The sequence below is a fragment of the Acanthopagrus latus genome, chromosome 19, assembly GCF_904848185.1.
Source record: "Acanthopagrus latus isolate v.2019 chromosome 19, fAcaLat1.1, whole genome shotgun sequence".
In the NCBI taxonomy this organism is placed as follows: Eukaryota; Metazoa; Chordata; class Actinopteri; order Spariformes; family Sparidae; genus Acanthopagrus; species Acanthopagrus latus.
The window spans coordinates 22,605,217-22,626,283 of NC_051057.1; the positions used below are offsets into that span (position 1 = coordinate 22,605,217).

Genomic DNA, 21,067 nt, shown 5'->3' on the forward strand with positions numbered 1-21,067 from the left:
GAACGAGCACTCGGGACCGGGATCCATTTATAGGCCCGGCTCGCCTCGCTGCACAGAAACACACTGATAACAACGCCGCCGAGGCCGCTCGCATCACCGCTGACCGCTGCGTTCAACGTCAGGGGAAATAAAAGACCCTCGGATTCAAGTCTTTGTTTTCCGTGTGGGGCTGATTGTTCTGAGGTCAGACTAAAAATAAGGAGTTAGAGGGAAAAAAAAAAGGCTGACGTTTGTTGAGTTCGACTGGAAAGCAGCGACGAATTCAGAGTTCAGACGAGCTGGAAGAAGTTAAAGAATCACTTCTGACTTGTTTGTGTGTTCAATACGTCCAAACTGACTCATGTAATTCTTTATTTCAACACCGGAATATAAAAATATCATCAGATAATCAGTTCATGGATAAAAATGCTTTTTCTTTTGTTAAAAAACCAAACAAATGATGGTGTTTCATCTCATTCACACACACAACCCAATAAAACCATAATTTAGTTTGGGTCAAACTTTGGATATTTCTGAGTAGTTTGTTCGAACCGTATCTCTGACATTTGACCTCCCGTCTGAACCTCCTGTTTGTTTAAATCTTTCTAACCGGGTGGCATTTATTTTAAATGAGATAACATGACAGAGAGGTGAAGCGGCGGCTGCAGGTCAACAACTTAATTATCTGATCACTCCTTCCAAACTTTCTCTCATTGTGTCGGAATTTTCTGACACAAAGCTCGATTTTTACTCCTTGTTGTGATTTGACCTTCACAGCTCTCTCTCTGGCGTCCTGCGGCGAGAATGAACATCGTGTTTTTGTTCTGCGGCGTGACAAAGACTTGGAAGCTTCCCAGAATCTCCTGGGAGAAAAAAAATATATATTCGGATACCCCGCAAACGTGGCAGGATCGTTACGTCCGATCGTCTCGTATGAAATCAAAGATTGTGTGAAAGAAATCAGCCTGACAGACGCCTGATTTATATCTCCTACGTTGGTGTGCTGCAGGATATTTGGATTTTATGTCATCGAAAAGACATTAAAAGTTTAGTTTCTGTTAGTTTAAATGATTTCTGGTCGCTACAGGTGAAGATCCAGATCCTCCTGGAGGAAAAACCACCCAGAGTCGGAGCGTTGTCGGGTGGTTCTGTTCTGCTGACTGGAGCTGGAGGGGAAACGGACTTTACTGCATGATTGTAGCGTTACAGAGAACCAGAACCAGAACCAGAACCAGAACCAGAGTCTCTGCTGAGTGCTGAGTTCAGTCAGAAGTCGACTCATGTACAGAAAAGTCTTCTGGCTGTTTGGGGAGAATAAACGCGAACAAAGCGATAAATAAAACGTTACAGCAACTCTTATGTTGTCACTTCCACTCTTTAAAGGAGCAGTCTGTAGTTTTGTTTACATGTGGCGGACCCTGCCACCTTACCAGCTTCAAACAGTGCTCTGGGACCTTGTTTCCCTTCTGAGAGCAGCTTGTTTCACCAGAACGCAGGAAACAGTCGGTCGACTCTTTCTCACGCCTCGGACCCCCCAGAACCTCCAGCAGGAGATCTCAAGCTGCTCTTATGTTGTTAGAAACTTCTACACAACAACAATGATAAAAAAAAAATAAAAAAAGTCATGTACGTGCCAGATTCCAGCTGCTGTTTTAGAAAAACACAAGTTCTGATCGTGTTCTGGTGCGCAGAGCTCAGCCCGCAGATCTGCGGCGCAGATTGTGAAGGCGCACAATAAACTCGGAGGCTATCTGTGTTTTTCCAGCGCAGAAAAGAAACAATCATCTCTCCAGGAGAAATTCATAGAGGGGGAAAGCTCTTGTTCTGCAGGCGGCCCCGCCTCCTCCTCCTCCTCCTCCTCCTCCTCCTCCTCCTCCTCTTTGCAGGGGAGGGTAGAAGCGAAGAAGTCAGCTCTCTGCCATTGTTCTTGTTCTGGAGGGACGGGACGGGACGGGACGACGCTGGTCGGGTACCGGACGGCCGGTCTGTCGTTATGACGGGCTCCGGTCCGAAGCTCGGGGTTCTGCTGCTGCTGGCGGTTCTGCTGCAGACTGTGGTCGTCACCATCACCGTGCTCCACTTCACCACCGCGCTAAACTCGGTAAGAGACGAAGCAGGAGGTTCGGACGCGCGGTGGCTTTTACGCATCGCCGAGCAGCGCGCAGCGCGGAGCCGAGCGCCGCTGGAGGAGCCTCTGAACACTCTGAACACTCTGACTTCACTTTCTGTAAACTTCACCGTGCAGAAAAAAAACGCTTTGAACTCGTGTTTTGCGCGCTCCGCAGAGCACGAACAGTCCAGGACGCGTCTCATTTCTCTCTTATTTGTTTTTTCTTACGGTGCAGGACCACACACTGCATGATGCGTTCACAGGAAAACACACACAAACACAGCAGCTTCATGCAGTGACACACTTTCCTTTACTAGAAAACAGAGTGACAAGGAAGTAACGAGCTCAGACTGCAGCGATGTTTATGATTAGCTGTGATTATCAGGAAGAGGTTTTCACAGTGTGTGTGTGTGTGTGTGTGTGTGTGTGTGTTCTGGTGAAGCCAGAGTCCATTTGTTGGCTACCTGGATTCGGTCCAGTCCAACCTCTCAGCCAGTGTTTACAGGAGTGGATCATTAACTCAGAGGAGAAATGAAACACAAACAAGATATTAAATAAAAAAGATGGAGGGAAACATGCCAGGAAACGATGCTGACTCGGGAGAAAAGTTAATGACAGGAGATTAAAAGTGGTTTACGTCTTATTGTTCTCGTGATAAATCGCCTCACTGCACCGCAGATTTATATGATCCTGAGAGAGTGTGGTAGGAAACGTTCACCAGGAGGGTTTGGCGTGAGAGAAACAGCTGGCAGATCAACATTTCAAGTGTAAAAACCGCCGGATATATTAAACGATGGAGCTCAAAGTTTTTAGACTTCACAGCCGGGTGACTCACGCCGAAATCCGCAGTCTCCTCCTAAACCTAACCGAGTGGTTATTTGTGCATGAACCTAACCGAGTCAGGTAAAAGCCGAGATGTTTGTTCTGATTGGTCGATGCTCTCCTCCACAGATGAAGGAGACGTTTGCCAGGAGCAGCGTTTCCTGCCTGACCGGCGCCGACCTGCAGAGCGTCACGGCGGCGCGAGGCGACCCGTGCTGGCAGGTCACTCAGCAGCTCCACCTGCTCATCGAGAAGGTAAAAACTCCCTGAACTCTGAACTGCGTCCAGCGTGATTTCACTTCATTACATCACAGAACGAGCTTCACATATCAGCACGTTTCGATCGGCACTAATGACTCGATGATTTGTTGGCCAGCTGCTCACATTTTTGGCGTTCAAAGCTCAGTTTTTTTTCTCTCTGGTCTGCTCCAAATAATAAAACAAAAAAAAAACTCCCCACCCACTGGAGTTTGGAGACGTGACTAATCTCCCCACTCTTCAGCTGCAAGCAGCCAAGAAAGCAAAAGTCGCAGCAGCTTTATTACTGTTATATATATCATCATTTCTCTTTTTATAACTGGGGAGTTTATGGTCGAGGGATTCAGCACGAGTCGGGATTGAATCCGTTATAAAGCTGAAGTGATGCTCAGGGTGAATACTTTGTTCTTTTACTGTAATATAACTTTAATTCCAGTGGTTTAACTTCTAATTGAGCAGTACTGCAGTAATGTAACTGAACTCCTTCCACCTACAGGTCAAACTCTAACGATATCAGATTATCGAGGCCGAACAAATTCACGATAACGATATTATCGCGATATCTAAAGAAAAAAAAAAGAAGATCTTTAACTTTGTTCACTATGTGTTTTGTCTCTTTTGTTTTGGGGCAGATAAATGATCCTCAAAATAGGATAACAAGTGTAGAACAATTACAATCAACTATCAAAGATATCAAAGATTTACAAGGCTGAACATCTGCACTGGATCGTTCAGACGATACAATCAGGAACACAATATCGAGATTTCATTTTTTTTAATATCCCGTGAAAACACACGAGAGTTATGGCGTGTGAGAAACTTTAACGGACTGATTGCAAAACACAAAAAATTAAAAAGGTTTTAATCAGTTTCTAAGGGACCGATGTGTGAGGATTTAATGTTCGACACGTCATCCGTTCGTTTGTGTTTTGTATTTTCTTAAATCTCAGCGAGAAGTTTGTTTCCTGTCTCTTCCTGGTGTCTGCTGACAGCAGCAGCAGCAGCTCTACTTTTTAAATGAGAGTAAATGAGGGGAAACACAACGTTCTGATTATTAACATCGTTGTGCTGCTCTGAACGTTAGCAGGAGAAGAAAAAAAAATGTTGAAATGATCCGAATCGCTGTCTGCAGACGCACAATGAGCTCCTTCATAGCCGGAGATGTGATGTGATCCTGTTCAGTTTAATCAGCACAGGAATGCCTTCACCTGCCCTGCTCGCTCGCCCGCTCTCTCTCTCTCTCTCTGTCACACACACACACACACACACACACACACACACACACACACACACACACACACACACACTCTCAGGTTATCATTCCTCCTTTACTTTCTATTTGTGTGTGCTGTTTGTTTTCGTGTCCTGCTCCCGACTCTTCGCTGCTCGCTGTATCAACACAGGACGGTTATTTTCTGACTTGATTAAATTTAGTTCAGCGTATGAAAACATGAAGCGAGGACAGATTGTGCCGCAGAGTGAAGGGACGTTTAACTTCTCCTGTCGAGTGACGTCTCAGCTGAGTCCTGCTGTTGTCAAACTCCCATTTTCCCACGTTTGTTTCCATGACGATATTTATCGAGCTGTCGACTGCAGATTTTTGTTTGTTGTGATCAAATTTTTGTTGTCATCGTTGTCGAAACCAAAATGTTGTGACTCCAGAATGCCACATCCATAATGCTAGCATGCTCATAATGACAAGGCTAGCATGCTAACGTACATCAGGGATAACGTTAACTATATTCTCCAAGGAAGCTGTGTCCTCTCTGCAGCGGAGGCTGTTTCCTTGTTGTAGTGGAAGCTGTGTCCTCCCTGCAGAGGAAGCTGTGTCCTCCCTGCAGAGGAAGCTGTGTCCTCCCTGCAGAGGAAGCTGTGTCCTCGCTGCAGAGGAAGCTGTGTCCTCCCTGCAGAGGAAGCTGTGTCCTCCCTGCAGAGGAAGCTGTGTCCTCAATACAACCAAGGCTGTGTCCTCACTGCAGAGGAAGCTGTGTCCTCCCTGCAGAGGAAGCTGTGTCCTCCCTGCAGAGGAAGCTGTGTCCTCAATACAACCAAGACTATGTCCTCGCTGCAATGGCCCAGGGTCCAAATATATCTGCTGTGTCCTCACTGCAGAGGAAGCTGTGTCCTCCCTGCAGAGGAAGCTGTGTCCTCAATACAACCAAGGCTGTGTCCTCACTGCAGAGGAAGCTGTGTCCTCCCTGCAGAGGAAGCTGTGTCCTCAATACAACCAAGGCTGTGTCCTCACTGCAGAGGAAGCTGTGTCCTCCCTGCAGAGGAAGCTGTGTCCTCAATACAACCAAGACTATGTCCTCGCTGCAATGGCCCAGGGTCCAAATATATCTGCTGGCTGATATGTGTGATAAGTGGTATCTACTGATCTGTCATATGAGGACGTCTGAGGTGAAAAACATCACAACGGTCGAGGGCGTTGAGGTTTCTGAATCTGAGGTAGTGTGACGACAACCTCCAGCTGATCAGATCTCATCTCACGTCCCTGCGTCTTCGTCTCTGTATCACATGGAACTTGTGTTCCAGCTCAGAAGCTCGAAAACGTCCCAACAGAACAGAAACACCGCTGCCAAAATGTAGGCGAGCGTCTCGTGTTCGTCTTACTCAGCTGGTTGAATAAAACGTTTCTCCCCCTCAGCTCTGACGACACTTGTGACTTTGTTGTGCTCTCTGGTGTCACGATTGTCATGATGCTCAGAAGTCGCCATCGCCAAACCGAGCGCTGGTCTGATGACGGACAAAGTGAGTCGCATTCATCCCGAACCGGCCGCCCCTCAGACTAAAAATATATATTTCTCAGTTTTTTTCCCTGAGTATTTCTCTCAGATGATCCACAGAGGAGAAGACGAGGATCTGGTTTTATATTAGATATAATGTCAGAAATGCCTGACTGACGTTTATGAGACACGATTAAACGCTGATTCGTCGTCGCTTGTGAGGGTTTGGCATCGATTTCAGACGATTCTGCGCCGTTTTATTTAAGCGCGGTGTTTCTAACTGAACAGCGTCCAACATGTGTGATGCTGACGTCCTTCCTCCTGCGTGTCACGAGGGGGAAAACAGGCACCACGTTTGCCACATTTGGACGAGATTTCATTGTTTTTCTGTCGAGCATCTCGCATTCGAGGGGTTTTATATGAATTCCACAGAAGATGCTGTTATTTGCTATTATTTATTATAACGATCGTAATATTACCCAAACTATATCTTCATTGCCGTTCTTCTCTGATGCTTTCAGAAAGCCTCACCATGTTTTTCCAATTGTTTTTTTTTCTTTTCTAACGTCTTCTGGAAACAAGCTGAACTGAAAATAAACACGTTCTAAGTCCACTACACTTTAGAAAATCGTTTTCATCAGTCTGGCAGTAGTTTCATCCTTCGTTTGCCAATTCTTTGGGTAAAAGAACGTAAAACACGAGGGGGGGGAGAGAGGGGAGGTCGATTACCAGAGACGGATCTGTTACCGACCTGAACATGAAGGCTCCTTTTTATTCAGCGGACAAACTTCCTGATCCTCGTGTCGGCATGATTTCAGGGTTAACGTCTAACAAAAGGCAGCTGGTTGACCTGCTGAATGAGCTCTGAGGGCTTTTTTCTTTATTTCCTCGAAATTGTGTTTTTTGAATTCATATATGCCCCTTTGAGAAAACAATCCTGACTTTGTGCCCTCTTTACTTTCCCCTGCAGTCTCTGTCGCAGCGCTACCAGAGGCAGATTTCATCGGCAGTCAGAGGTGAGAACGAAAACACAGACGGAATGTTAATCACGTCAGGAGTGTAAAATTGAGATTTCATTAAATAACTCGTCTAACCTGATGTGTCATCCCTCCCTGTCTGTGTTAGATGAAGTGTCTCGGGTGCTGCCCTCGCTGGTGATGGTGGACAGGGCTTCATCTCGCCCCAAAGTCGCCGCTCACGTCACCGGCAGCTTTCTGCCCAAACTGGAGCGAGAGGGAGGAGGTGAGTCGGGTCTGGACCTGACATGCAAATCTAACCTACAGGCTGCAGTTTGGTTTGAAATGTGCTCCAGAATGTTTCCCAACACAGAAATCCACGAGTTTCCTCAAGGTAGCAGTTTGTTTTCACTTTACCTCAGCACTCAGCAGAGACTCTGGTTCTGGTTCTCTGTCTCCTCTCTGCTCCAGTCAGCAGAACAGAACAGAACAGAACCACCCGATAGTCGGGCCGATAAACAGGAGTGAAGAGAAATCACCTTTTTTAATCGCAGAAGTTAGAAAGTCGACTCTGAGCTCTCCTCCCGTCGGGTCAGAGCAGAATCTGATCAGCCTCCGGGTGTTTATTCCTCCAGGAGGTCCAGATCTGCACCGACCCTCCTCACACAACACTCGGCAAACGTTCCAGCAGCAGAAATGAGAAATTACACGTTTAACTAATGAAACTAATGAAACTAATGAAGGAATACGGACTGAAAAACTGTCCAAACCCTGAACGTTACAGTCGGGTGAGTCTGTCAAGATCTAATCTACAGGAGCACATTTACACCAGGAAACAAGAAGAACAGATGAAAATCTATAAAGATTAGAATAAAAATACTCCTGGTCTTGTATAAATGTGTGTTATGAGTGAAAATGATGAGATATTACGTCAAAATGTTGCTTTTTTAAAGTCAGGAATCGTTAAAATTTGGAAAAAGAGTCCAAACAAGTCAAACACTTCTTCCTTCTCTCTTCACTCAGAATGTGCTGCTTATATTTACTATTTGTTATTGTTTTCTTAAGTATATTTATATTTTGTACATGTCTGAAATAAAATATTACATTTTGAGCTTCTTACTATCTCATGGTGAAAGTGACTTAAAGAAACTTGACTTGAAAAGGTCAAATTTCGATTTTTCACACTTGTGATTCTGAATATTCATTATTTTTGTGTGTTTTCTGGGTGGAAACAGGATCATAAAGGTGGTGAGTGTATTCTCAGTGTGTTTATTTGTACCTCTGCAGCTCCGGTCGCTGCCGGGCGTCGAGTTCAGGGCCAGAAGATCTCGTGGTGGGAGGGGCAGAAGGGGCTGGCCTTCCTGCAGGACGTCCAGCTGGTGGACGGGGAGCTGGTGGTGCCGCAGCCCGGCCTCTACTACGTCTACGCCCAGACGTATTTCAGACACACCCACTCCCTGGAGGAGGAGGGCGAGGAGGGCGAGGAGGCGGAGGACAGAGGGAGACCCCTGCTGCAGTACGTCTATAAAAAGGTGACCGCGATTTTACACTTTGATTTCAGAATGAATTATCTTTGCTTGACTTGGATTTGACCCGTTTAAAGTGCTAACGCTACACTGTCAAACCCTCCAGAGCGATTAGAGTCATCACAAAGAAAAAGCGGGCGGTCGTCACGTTCGTGGAGCTGAAACATTCCAGAGTTTAGTAAATATTTGGATTGCAGCAGTTTCCTTCAACATGAACAAGATGTGTTTGTGAGTTATTTTAGACGAACAGTATCGGTTTGGCTGAAAGGAAACATTGACGTGTCGGTCCAGCAAACCGTGAAGATGAATACTGACGGATGTTGGCTGTAGAAATCGAGTGATGTGCTCGGAGATGTTCTGTGGCGTCCGTGTGGATGTTGAATCAAAATCATGTGCTTTGAATCACTGGTGCAGTCGGATCACAGATGTGTGTCTTCATGAGAACAAGACGACATTTACAAATTGTTCAGATGTTGACTAACATTCCCGCCGCTGAAGGAAAAAAACATTGTTTCACTCGTTTGATAGGCGATAAAAAACAAATCTGAAAAGTTAAGTTCTGCTGTTTCTGTTGTCTGAACTCTGAGAAACTACTGAACCGTCGACATGGCTCGATATCAGCGACAACATGAGGTACAAATACTTTGTTACAGTACTTCAGTATATATTTCAGGTATCTGTACCTCTCCCTGAGTATCTCTGTGACTTCTCCTCTCTACATCTGAACTCTCTCCTCCTCGTTACTTCAGTTTGATGCATTGTGGATTATTTTTATTTGGCGCCATCGCACGCCGTCTTCCCGACATCACAAGAAATTATTTCAGAGATGAAACAAGGACGTAAGAATCCGTAAACAGACAGAGAGGGAGGCTGGAATGTGGAGAAAAGGCGTGTTAGTGTCTCGTATCTGCAGAGAGTTTCTGATTTTCTCTCTTTGTTGCTGCTCGGGACGCTTTACCAACCCAACATGTGTCTATTTGACGTCCTGGGAATGAGACTCAACAATCAACTGTCTTTGTGGTGCGTTCAGGAGCAGCTGGGACAAATCCTACTGATTCTACCTTTAACTTTAATAGTCTTTGAATTCTATTAATTTGAGCACAAATGTCCTTCAGAGGGAGACTTTTTACTCTGATACTCTGAGTCCATGTCAGAGCCTGAACTCTGTTACTGTGCTGGAGGAAACAAGCTGGATCAGAACTTTTACACAAAGTATCTGAACTTCTACTGGAGGAAACAACACGTGGACTTTTCCTTCCGCTGTTTATACGGACAATTTAAAATCTTGTAAAATTTTCCAGCTCATTTTATCGGATCAGTGGAGGGCTCGGCTCTGGTAAAGATGGAAGCCTGCGTTTGTTTTGCAGTGTTTTGATCAGTCGATAAAAGCGTACGCTGATTGAAGATGATTTAACATCATCACAGTTTTAATCATCAGTGATGCCGGCTAACGATCCAGCAGCGTTACTCAGTCTGACCACACACTCCTTCTCACTCACCTCTCCTCCTCCCACCAGGTGAGCTCCTACCCGGTTCCCATCCTGCTGATGAAGACGAGCCGAACCTCCTGCTGGTCCCGGGGCTCCCAGTTCTCTCTGCACTCCGCCCACCAGGGGGGGCTGTTCCCGCTGAGCAGCGGCGACCGCCTGTTTGTCACCGTGACCAACGCCTCCGCCGTGGACATGGACGAGAAGAGCAGCTTCTTTGGGGCGTTTCTCATCAGCTAGAGGATCAGACTCTGGATCAGATCCACAGACGCCAACGTGGTTTTAATCCCTCTCACTCCAGATTGTTGCAGAGACTTCTTCTACGAGCGAAACCCAGAAAATGAAAAACTGAAGCAGCGACTCGCGGAGAAGACAACACTGGTTTCATGGGTGGAGAAGAGACTGTTAATGAATTCAAGCTGACTCAACGAATACCGGAGTGTTTAAAAGTTTGATCGGCTCGGACTCGACACAGATTTTTGATGCACAAAGATTCGTGTGAGGCAGAAGAATGATTTTGAGTAAATTTAGGTTCACAGAGCAAAAGATCTGATGTCTGAGTTAAGTTTATTCGTCCTGAACAACTAAAAGGAAACTTTAGACAAAGTGTTGACCAAAGTTTCCATGATTGTTGAAGGTTCAGATGTGATTTTCTCGATTGTTTCCAAACTTACACAATCACCGGGACAAATGTTGGAAATATATGCTTCTGCAAAACCACGGATATGTTGACATGTAACTTTTCTCCATGTTTAGTTTCACATTTTAAGCTATGACAATGTGCTTATGCTCTGGTTAGGTTTAGGCACAAAATGCGTGTTGTTACGGTCAGAAAACTTTGTGTTTTGGCTTAAAATACCTGGCGTCTTGTAAAAAATATCCAGTTTTCTTTCATTATCTTTGAAAAGAGACCGTGTACATGAAACAACCCTAAACACAACAGAGCTTAAAATATACTACGAGTAGAAACTCTGATAACACTGACAAAAAAAAAAGTATCTATCTATCTGATATGACACATAGGAAACGTACAAATGTAACATATCTGTGGTTTGCAGAAACGTTAAATACCAAAGTTTTACTGTGCTGAGATTCGATCAGTTTGTTTGTGATCGACCTCTGATTCCTCTCTGGTTTTTATCCATATTTCACCTTTTACTTGGATTATTTTGTTTTTCACTGTAAATCCTTGGTGCAGTTACGTGACAGTCACATGGGACGATTCTATATCTCCAACAGTCACGTTCTGTTTTCCAACAATCACAGTTGTGTTTCTGTGATTGTGTGCTTTACCTCCACTGTTTGATAATCTGGTTGTTCTGCGTGTTCTACAACGATCACAAGACTGTATTTTAAAGTTTGTACAACTGGCTCATAATTCCCAAACTCACCTGTAAAGGAAAAGTTCACCCAAAAATAATAATTCAATCATTGTGTTGATGTAAAGTAGCATGTAGCATTCTGCTAAACAACTGAAGAAGCTGGAGACATTAAAAAAAACATAAAACATTGATTAGTTTGCTGTAATCAAAGTATCCAGAAGCACCAAGATCCTGAATTGATTTGAGATGTTATTTACACTGGACCCGGTCTGAGCTTGACTGTGTACCAATGCTAGAAACATGGATTACATCGGACCGGCTGTACGGAGCCATTTTATATTCTTCTGGTTGTCTATTCCGTTTTAAAACAAGTCTCCAGCTGCTTCAGTTGTTCAGGAAAATGCTGCACCTCTGTTTTGCTGTGAAGCTCCAGAAATGTTTCGTGGACGACGTAAACTTCATCTTGCTTTCCAGTAATGGAAGGAGGAGACGATTCCTTTAAATCACCCGCCTACTAATTCCCCACAAGGAGAGGCTGATCTGACCATGAAGCTCAGATATCAACATGCTGAACTTCTGCCAGTTTAGACCTTTTTGCTTGACCATGTTTCAGTCTTTTCTCTGAAAAACTGAAGCCGCCTCCAAGAAATGTTTGTATAAAACTTGTCGCCTGGGCTTAAATGTTAGGCGAGTCTTTGGATGTGTGTTTGTGCAGAAGATGTAAATATGGTGCTACATGTTGTGTTCTTATTTCTCTACACCAGCCTGCTCACTGTTTACCTAAGCTGTGTTTCTGCCGTCGGGTCGTCCAGCTTATTGGCTCGTTTGTCGCAACCTTTCCTCCAAATGGTGCGTTAAATGAAATGTCTGTGTTCTTGGCCGCTCACGTCCTGTTGGATGAACTGCAGATGTGACGTGCCAACTTTGGGAGATAATTATTCACATCGGCATCCAAACAGCTGAAATGTGGGATTGTTTTTTTTTTCTTTTCCTTGTAACTCGTCTGTCTTCCATGTGATCGTGCAGCAAATCTACTAATGCTCAAGGACACGTAAACCAAAATGATCAGTTGTGTCTGACCGAGCGGAAATCTGGATGAATAAGTGATCATAACAGATTGAGCTTCAAGGTTCATACTTGATTTAGGAAGTCGTAGTTTGACAGAATAATTCTTAAAGGAACAGTTACCCGCCCGAAAAGGACAATACAGACATCATCTCCTCCCCTCATGCTGATCTAAAGTCACATTTCTGGAGTTTCACAGCAAAACAGTGTTGCAGTGTTCTCCTGAACAGCTGAGGTAGCTGGAGACAAAAAAGCAAAACATAAAATGGCTCCATTCAGCTCGTCCACAGTAATCCAAGTGTCCCAAAGCCCCGAGATCCCAAACAGATTTGGAAAGACGTTATGTACATCTTCAACAAGCGGTCAAGTTCGTGCAACAGCATCAGACGGGCTGCTTGCTAACGCTGTTAGCTTACCGTAAAAAAAGGGTGTAAACTTTTAAAAGACTTCGATTTTTGACAGTTTAAGATCCACAAATGTTTTGTGGACTACGAAACTCCTCCTGACTTTCCATCGACATGAGGGGGGAGGAGATAACGACTGACGTTATTTTTCGGGTGGACTGTTCCTTTAACTTACCTTGATCTTACCTGAGACTTCACACTTGAATGCTTGCTGAAGGCCATGAGAAGTGGCTGAAAGCTCCAGCAGAGATCTCGTTAGGGTCAAACTACATCCTCGCCTCTGTTGAACTCAGATTCATCCAGTTTTATCAGCATTTACTGTAGCACTTCTGTAAATATCACAACATTTTCCCCCTTTTCTCCTTGATTCTTTTGTTTTTTCTACGAATGTATAAACACATTTTTTCAGCGTTGGTATCCACAAAGATCGCTTTAATCCAGGAGCAAACGTGGTTGTAAAAATGGAAACGTTCAGTACCTTCCTGCTCTGCATCCACGTGGAATAACTGGACCATCTCCACCTGCAGTCAGTCCTCAAACACCTGGAAGGCATCACAAGAGTGCACACCTGTACACAAATCAGCTTCGAGACAATTAAAACACAATTTGAACGAAATGTGAATGTAAATAACCCGGGGAGCTTCTGTCTGTAAATATGTGGAATAAAGACGATGTAGAAGGAACTCTGTCGTGTTTGTTCACAGTGCAGTTTCATCACTTTATTAAATAGTTGGGAAGGAAACTCTGGAGGAGGATAATCGATTGTTTAGTCTCATTCTCAGGTCGTTAAATACGGAGGTTTGCTCGCTATTCGGCCCTGAAATCCGACCCCAAAGTGTATTTGAAGATCTGGGAATGAGACTCAACAATCATTAACAACCTTTAACCAAACATCCTGCATCCATCAGGATATCTGAGGTCTCAACTCTTCAGCAACAACTATTAAAAAGCAAACATGTTGCCAAGTTTCCTTAATATCTCTTTAACATTCACGAGAAATTTAAATCAAATCAAGTGAAAAATAAACGATCAGTGAGGTTAAACACACGCAAGAAGTCAGAAAAGCACTGAAATTTAGCTCAGACGGCAACATTTTAAAAATGTATGACTTAAAAAGTATGTGGAGTTCAACTGAAGATATTTAAAAGAAGTTAAACAATCCATGACATCAACTGGGAAAAGTTCTGGACATTTGGATTCAGTTGCCTGCTGTGGAAGAAATAATCAAATAAAAATCCTGCATTCAAAACCTCATTTCAGCAGGAAAATGTTCCCCGTCAGTGTTTTTATATCTGATGTTTTAACTACTTTATACACTGCTGACGAAGGTTCTCAGTCATCCAGGTCATTTTAATTCTACGTTTGAAGATGTTTCACCTCATGTGTGGGAGTGTCCTGAACCACCTCTGTCAAGACATACCCACACATTGTTTAAAACCATGTGTGGGAGTGTCCTTACATGGTGGTTAAGGACACTCCCATACAGAATTTAAAACCCAGTGTGGGTGTGGTTTAAAACCCTGTGTGGGAGTGTCAAGGACACTCCCACACAGGGTTTAAAAGCCTGCAACTCCCTTCCAGTTAGTTAGAACTGAACTAGCTCATCCATCTTATTTTATACCGTCACCATGTGTTTGCAGTGTGGACGACATCTGTGTATTGTATTTTGATAGATAAGAGAGCTGCTGACAACGTGTTTGCTGAGTATGAATCCAACAGGTGGACATATCGTCCATGTTGCACGAGAAGGAGGAGCATCTTCTCGAGCCATAAAGCCCAAAGATCAAACGCTCTCCAACAACGGGGAACATCTGAATGTTGGAAGTTTGTCTGAGACTGCCACATCAATCAAACAAATCCAAACAGAACAGATCAAAGCGTTGACTTCAAATGTCGTCAGTGTGGACGAGTGAAGAGGAGAAACTCTTTGTACTGCCGTGTTTCAAAACGGCAGGACGACTTCAAACGCTCTAAAAAACAACAACAACACAACAGACACTTTCATTTCTGCTGTGAGATGGAAAGCGAGGGCGAATCTGGGTTTGGAATCTGGCTGTTTGACTTACATGGTGTCAAAATACAAAACACAGGGACTTCATCTCTCTGAGGCAGCGGCTGATGGTCATTCTGGGTCTTGTAAAGCTTGGACTGAATCACATTTCTATTTTGTGCATGTAATCGCGGATGTTCTGTTTATTATTTTAATGTAATCGCGGGACTGAAAATAATAGAATGTCACTCCAAGAGGCCAATAGGACAGATGAGCAGTGGAGAAGGTTCAGCTGAGGAAAACCTTTGATTTCTGGACATTTTGCAGTGATGTCCTGCTGCACACTGAAGCTCCATGCTGCCCTCTAGTGTCCATCTTCAGCAGTGCAGCAACAACAAACTGCACAGAAGTAGGTTGTTCACACCTGGCGTAAACGTGCATCATGGGCGTCTCTCAACCTGTCTGTGTTTTAATCTGTCTGATGTTTGTAAACACCGTTTCAATCACCAGACTCCCTTAACAAATCGTGCGATTTTAAGAGTTGTTGAGTGAGAAGAAACTTAAGCTTTGTGAAACAGTTAAAACTTATATAAATGATTGGTGCCTTCTTGTAAATTCAGCACTGAATGTTAAACATTTAGTTGTTTATTTCCTTGTGAAACATGTCTGTTTGTTCATCATTCCAAATTTTACGAATACATTTAACAATAACTAATATAAACACCTGATTTTATGCCCGCGGTATAAGTCCCCAGACTCCCTTTGGAAAATGTTAAATTTTGTGAGCTGTAGAGTTGTTGGAATCTTATTAACTTCGTGAAACGCTAAAAACAATAAAAATGTTTATTATTTTGGGGTGAATGTTAAACCTGATGATGTCTCTTTCTTTGTGTAAAATTTTTCCAATCTTTTTATTTGCGTATCGGGCAGAGAAGTGAGATCCGATCACAAAGAACAGATGTTAAGACCATGTCTGGAGACAAAAAAGGTTCGTCAGGAGGGACACAAATAATGACACAACGCTTTGTAAGTTTTTGATTTTCTTTCTTTTTTGTGGAAATATGTTACAGTTATATTACAGGTATTTAAATGCCCCGAGGGAGAACAAAAACCGTTTGGAGACACCAGAAACTAACACTAAGAAGGAGACAGCAACGTAACTGAGACAGAAAAAGTCCAGACTGGGTTCGACAAACTTGACAGGCAGAAGAGTGGGCGGAGCTGACGCCCGACACGTAACCCTATTGTTAGGAGACGTCCAATAAATACTGCAAATGTCGTTAACGCAACATATTAAAAACAAAAACAACAGAAGACGAGGAAAACAGGTGTGCTCTCCTTCTTGAGTCCTTTGTGGTATTTAGCAGCATGTGTGTCGCTTCCAGAAACCAAAAAAAAAACAAAAAAAACTTGTGAACAACAACGTGCAGCAGCCTGCAGTCAACCAGAGTATTTAAACACACATAAGAAAAGAACAAATGACGGTGAGTTTACGCTGTGTGGCCAGTGGGAAAAAGGTGGGAAAGTGCTTAATGCAGGAACACAAAATGATTAGACAGGTAACTCACATCCTGGACACATCAAACAAAACAGGGACTGATTGATTCCAAGATTCTATCAGTTTTTATGTTATTCAGTACACGATAACATCTCAGAGTAAAGTTCTGGTGGCTCACACAGTATAAACATTCAACACAATAAAGTGAAACGTCCGTTTGGCTGGTGGTGTTAAATTCACATCCCGGTTTCTTGTTCAGAAAAAGATCTTAAAAACCGCATGACTCCAAACGCTTTAAATCTTCAGGAGCCTCTTTGATAGTCATCTACCAAATCCGATGTTTAATTTCTGTTGGTCGAGCAGAGTTTTACAAAATACAATCTGTTACATGTGTGAAAATATTCTGGTTGAATGCAGGCGCGCTCCTGCACCAGCTTCCATTGTTTGTTTTTTTTACATGTAACTTATAAAATATATCATAAAATGTCTTCTCAAATGGAAACTGATGATTCCATGTACAAAAAGTTCTCTCTTTTATATAAATTACATCAGTCTCTGATGATGATGATGATGATGATGATGTCTCCGTTCCTGCTAATAAGGTTCATCTCCAAACCAAACCCTTCCCTCATACATACACACTCACATGCACGCACGCACACACACACATACACACGGAGAGGCGTGCACGACCGTGGCCGACACTCCCGACGTAGCTACACAACATGCTCTACACATTACCCATAGTAGAGAAGAAAACAAAAAAAAGCAACTCTATCCCCACTGAACTGAAATCTCTGCACATACAGTAACGCTACATCTCCTCGTTCTTCTCCTTCCTCCTCCTCCTCTCCTCCTCCTCCTCACTGCATCTGTATGCAAGACCACAAGCATGGTGCAGTTTCGGGCGATGGACGGAGGCGACTCCTCAGCCTCAGCTGGTGACCCTCACTATCGCCCGTCACTGTAGCTGCCTTGTTCTGGCTCCGCCCCCCGCGGCTCCCTGGCTCGCCCTGATGGATAACGCCCGGCTGGCGGGGCGGGGAATGTGCGTGACGACTGACCTCAGCAGTCAAACCGCATCTCCAGTGAATCATCGAAGCCCCTGTTGTCGTGTCCCGCCCCCGACAAGAAGGTGGCCGTGACGGGTGCCCCTGTTGCCGTGGTGACGTTGAGAAGGGTGTTGCCGGGGGAGCTGGTGGTCGGGCTACGGAGGGCGGCCGCGGTGATACTGGTGAGGTTGATGCCGAGCGTGAGACGTGTCTGTTCCAGAGCTTTCTCCGGCACGGCGAAGGCCTCCAGCTTCTTCTCCCCGTTGGCCATGTAGGAGTTCTGGCAGCCACGGCAGATACAGTCCAGACACGCCTGAGAGAGACGAGCATAATTAATACAACACGGACCAGCAAATAATGAAAACAATATAAGAGATCACTCAAAGAAACGTCCCAGACAGAACTGAAAGGTTAAATAACCAGTTTCATAATCTGCTGTTTAAAGAAATGACCTGTCAACATTCCTTAAGACAAAATGAAACAGAAGTCCTGACTCTGATCAGAATAATGTGAAGTTTGAAGAGCTACAGTCCAACATTAAAAGAGTAAACTGCATCTGCTGATGAGGACTGCGTCATCGGGTTGAAAGCTCCAGGACAAGAGAGTCAGTTTAGATCATTTTGCCAAAGAAAAGTTAAAGGAACAGCTGCCCACTCATTCAGATGGAAAGTCGAGTCAAGCTTCATCATCCAAAAACATGTCTTGAACTTCACTACAGAGCCTCTCCTGACTTTACATCAACACGAGGGGTGAGGAGATGTGAGTGTTTGACCAAGACACATATATACCACCTCGTCATTCCCTGTAGATACGAAACCATGAAAACCTGTTGCTCTCACCTTGCGGTTGGAGTAGCATGGGCAGCGCTGCCCCCTACAGGTCAACACCGATGGGTTCTGTGTGGCTCGGCCGCACTTGCAGCCCTTCTTCTCCACGGGCTTCTTATACAGTGGCTTCGAGGGGCTTGGTGGGTGAGTCAGGGGGTGTGCATGGGGGTGTGGGGGCACTCTGTCACGGGGTTGTGCTCGTGGCTTAGGGGTCCCTTGCCTGGCCTTGGTGTAAGCCTTCTTGGAACCCCCGTGATGCTCAACAGTCTTTTTCAGCGCCTTGTTGGAGACGAGCACAGTCTTGCCCACCTTCGGGGGACCACCGTTAGGCACTGGGGCCAGGTGTGGGTGGGGCGTGGCTGCAGGGAACTTAGGCTCCTGTTTGGTGGTGGCACCTGGGTTAGGGTGATGGGGGGAGCTGTTGGCACCGAGGGGCTGCCCCTGTAAGAGGCTGGAGATCGGGAGGGGCTGCACCTTCTCACTGTCGCTCTCTGAGTGGGAGCGCTTGCGGTGGTACCGAGGGGGAACGTGGGGGACGACTGTGGAGGGCTGAGGGGGAGGCTGCAGTGAGGGCTGCGGGTGGGGTTGGAGGGGGCGAGGGCTGTTCTCTGGGGGGAGGGAGGGGATGAGGCGGGAGGAGTCAGGACCAGATGGGCAGTGAGGCCCATTAAGACTGCACTGATGTACAGAGGGGGGGCAGTCCTGGGGGTTGGGCTCAGGGTCAGTGTCCGTCTCCAGAGTCCTGAGCACCTCCTCAACACTCAACAACAACTGTCCACCTCCATGTTTCAGGTCATCCCCAAAGGTGCTGATGTCACAAAGCCCCGCCTCCCCGCTCCCTGTGACGCTCACACACACCGGGATCTCCTCCGAGAAGCTCTCCTGCTTTGCAACACCTCCACCTGTTTCGATGGTGATGGGTTGCAGAGCGTCCGAACTGACCAGGCCGTTACAATCATGCAACCCATTTACACTGATGGGGCTCGGCTCCTCCACCTTGAGCTCCTTCGTAGGTGGCGTGTCATCAGGCAGGACAAGCTCGGAGGTGGAGGCTGTTTGCGACAGGCCGACTGTATCTGAAATGTCCTCCACCTCAGGCTCGCTCTCAGCCAACCTGAGGCCCTCATTGAGGATGGCCTGGAGGTCCGGCGAGTCACTGGCAGCGCTGGCTATGTGCGGGGCGAGCGGCGACTGGGTGATGTAGAGACAGAGCTTCCTGTAACAGTGGACAAGCAAGGAGAGCTGCCTGTTCTCCTCAAAGCGGGAATAGTCCTTACACCAACTACAGGACGGCTTCAGCTGCATCCTCTGACCTTTACAGCCTCGACAGACGTAATGCTGACATGATGAGTCGGTGGGAGCAATGGGGTCCTGCAGCAAGTTACCTGTTGATAAGAGGAGAGAGAGCAAATATAGAAAAAAACAATATACCACACATGAATCCAAGCAAAGCAATGACATAAGAATTTACTAAATAAGTTCAGGAGTGTTTAGAATAGTTAGGATTTAAATGACCGCCTCCTTTGCTGCAGCTTCCTCGACTGATATGCATTTGTAAACCTGAGCGGTGCCTGGCAACCCGCCACACTGAATGACAACCACTCTTTGAGAGGGGCTTCCTTAGCAACGCTGGTTGCTAGGGAGTGCAGCTGCAGACGGGAAAAAAAGGATGAAGGTGCATTCATGAGACACAACCGACCTTACACACTGTGCCCTGCCTGTCTGATGAATCCCACGTAACAGCAGAAAGTCTATATTTAACGCGATGTATGGACTGCTCCTGTATCGATCTGTTATTTATACAGCGGAGGTGAAGGAGCAATCAATATCTTGAGTGTAATGAAGCTGCTCTTCTTTCCAATCACGGTAACACAACTATCTCCTTTACCTCGGGAGGTATTTCCCTCACAGCAAACCGTATATCTACCCGCTATGGCCGAGGGAGGGTGAATGCATTATGCATGAGCAGTGAAAACTGTGCATTAAAAATACCAACAAAATAAATCATACATGACGTTTATTTGCAGAGAAACAACAGAGAGTGCTCTTGTTTGAATTACAGCCCATTTAATCTTGCACATTTACAGCCAGTGATATTTAAAGTTGTGTATAAACAGAAACGCACTCCCTCTTTTTCCTCCACCTCCTAATTTTTTTGTCTATATATCTGACAGCGTTGTATATTTAGCGACGAGGAGTGTGAGAGAGAGATTAGATGCATAATATCCAGTATGTGCAAGGCTGTTATTCAACATGATAAACAGAGAAACGCCCCGATGCTGCCAAACAGCACACAGAGGGGGGTGTGTCATGATGGGAGTAGCTCTGAGTTATGATGCCTTCACTGCGCTTCGGAAACTGCAGCTTCACATTTCAATACCTCAACTGGGGGGTTCAATTTTTCTCTGAAGGGACAACCTCTGAAATTTAGCAGCTAGGGATCTTTTGCATGACATGGACCCTCATAAATAACTTTAATTAACAGTGAAATACTTTAGAAGCAATTTATTAAGCAAAGGCTCATAAACACCTGCTTAATAAATAATTAATAAGGCATTTAATTGTGTGTGTTTAACAGTGAAAGAACCTTTAACTAAAGTATAATCAATTACACATTTCTCATTTGTTAGTGACTGCCATTATAAAGTGTTGGCCCTTAGTTTTATTTTTCCAGCTCTAATCTGTTTCATTTATTAATTTCGTAACATTGTACTAATTGGTATCTTATTCTAACACATTCGCCGTACTTAATTTTTCACATTTAAAAAAAAAAACACATTTTATGAGAATAACTTCTTAATATTCTACATATTAATTTACATGATGATCAAATGTTTTGCACGTAGTTTACAAACTAACTCGTATCTATGAGTGTTGAATGTTCTTTCATTAGAAAATAGTTTTAACCACTGACTTAAAGGAAATAATGACATTTTACTGCCTATACTGAGGATACTAAATGGCTAAAGTGTAATATCAGTTTTCATGTGAAGTCTTTAGTCTTTGAAGGTAATTTTTATTAAACACATTTTCTCAAACCAGTAT

General features: G+C 44.7%; 2 protein-coding genes across 5 annotated transcripts in view; one reads left to right on the plus strand and one right to left on the minus strand.

Annotated features, from left to right (window-relative positions):
• Positions 1 to 1,854: 1,854 nt before the first annotated feature.
• tnfsf10 (TNF superfamily member 10) lies at positions 1,855 to 11,923 on the plus strand. The gene is made up of 6 exons (XM_037078819.1): positions 1,855 to 2,080; positions 3,041 to 3,166; positions 6,866 to 6,911; positions 7,021 to 7,137; positions 8,139 to 8,383; positions 9,895 to 11,923. The coding sequence occupies exons 1-6, from the start codon at positions 1,973 to 1,975 to the stop codon at positions 10,102 to 10,104; spliced, it is 852 nt and encodes a 283-aa protein (XP_036934714.1). The 5' UTR covers positions 1,855 to 1,972; the 3' UTR covers positions 10,105 to 11,923.
• Positions 11,924 to 15,668: 3,745 nt separating this feature from the next.
• The window catches only part of msl2b (MSL complex subunit 2b), a 39,821-nt gene continuing 34,422 nt past the window's right edge, over positions 15,669 to 21,067 (minus strand). For all 4 annotated transcript variants that reach the window (XM_037078452.1, XM_037078450.1, XM_037078453.1 and 1 more), the window contains 2 exons: positions 18,035 to 19,407; positions 15,669 to 17,508 (listed from right to left, as the gene is read on the minus strand). In XM_037078452.1, coding sequence (XP_036934347.1) covers positions 17,209 to 17,508; positions 18,035 to 19,327 — 1,593 coding nt within the window. In that variant the 5' untranslated portion in view covers positions 19,328 to 19,407 and the 3' untranslated portion in view covers positions 15,669 to 17,208. The remainder of the gene's footprint in view (positions 17,509 to 18,034; positions 19,408 to 21,067) is intronic.

Bases quoted from the DNA above. Each gene is read 5' to 3' on its own strand.
- tnfsf10 (XM_037078819.1), top strand. From the start codon at position 1,973: ATGACGGGCTCCGGTCCGAAGCTCGGGGTTCTGCTGCTGCTGGCGGTT. The intron at 3,167-6,865 runs GTAAAAACTCCC...TTTCCCCTGCAG, and splicing joins TCCACCTGCTCATCGAGAAG to TCTCTGTCGCAGCGCTACCA. The intron at 7,138-8,138 runs GTGAGTCGGGTC...GTACCTCTGCAG, and splicing joins ACTGGAGCGAGAGGGAGGAG to CTCCGGTCGCTGCCGGGCGT.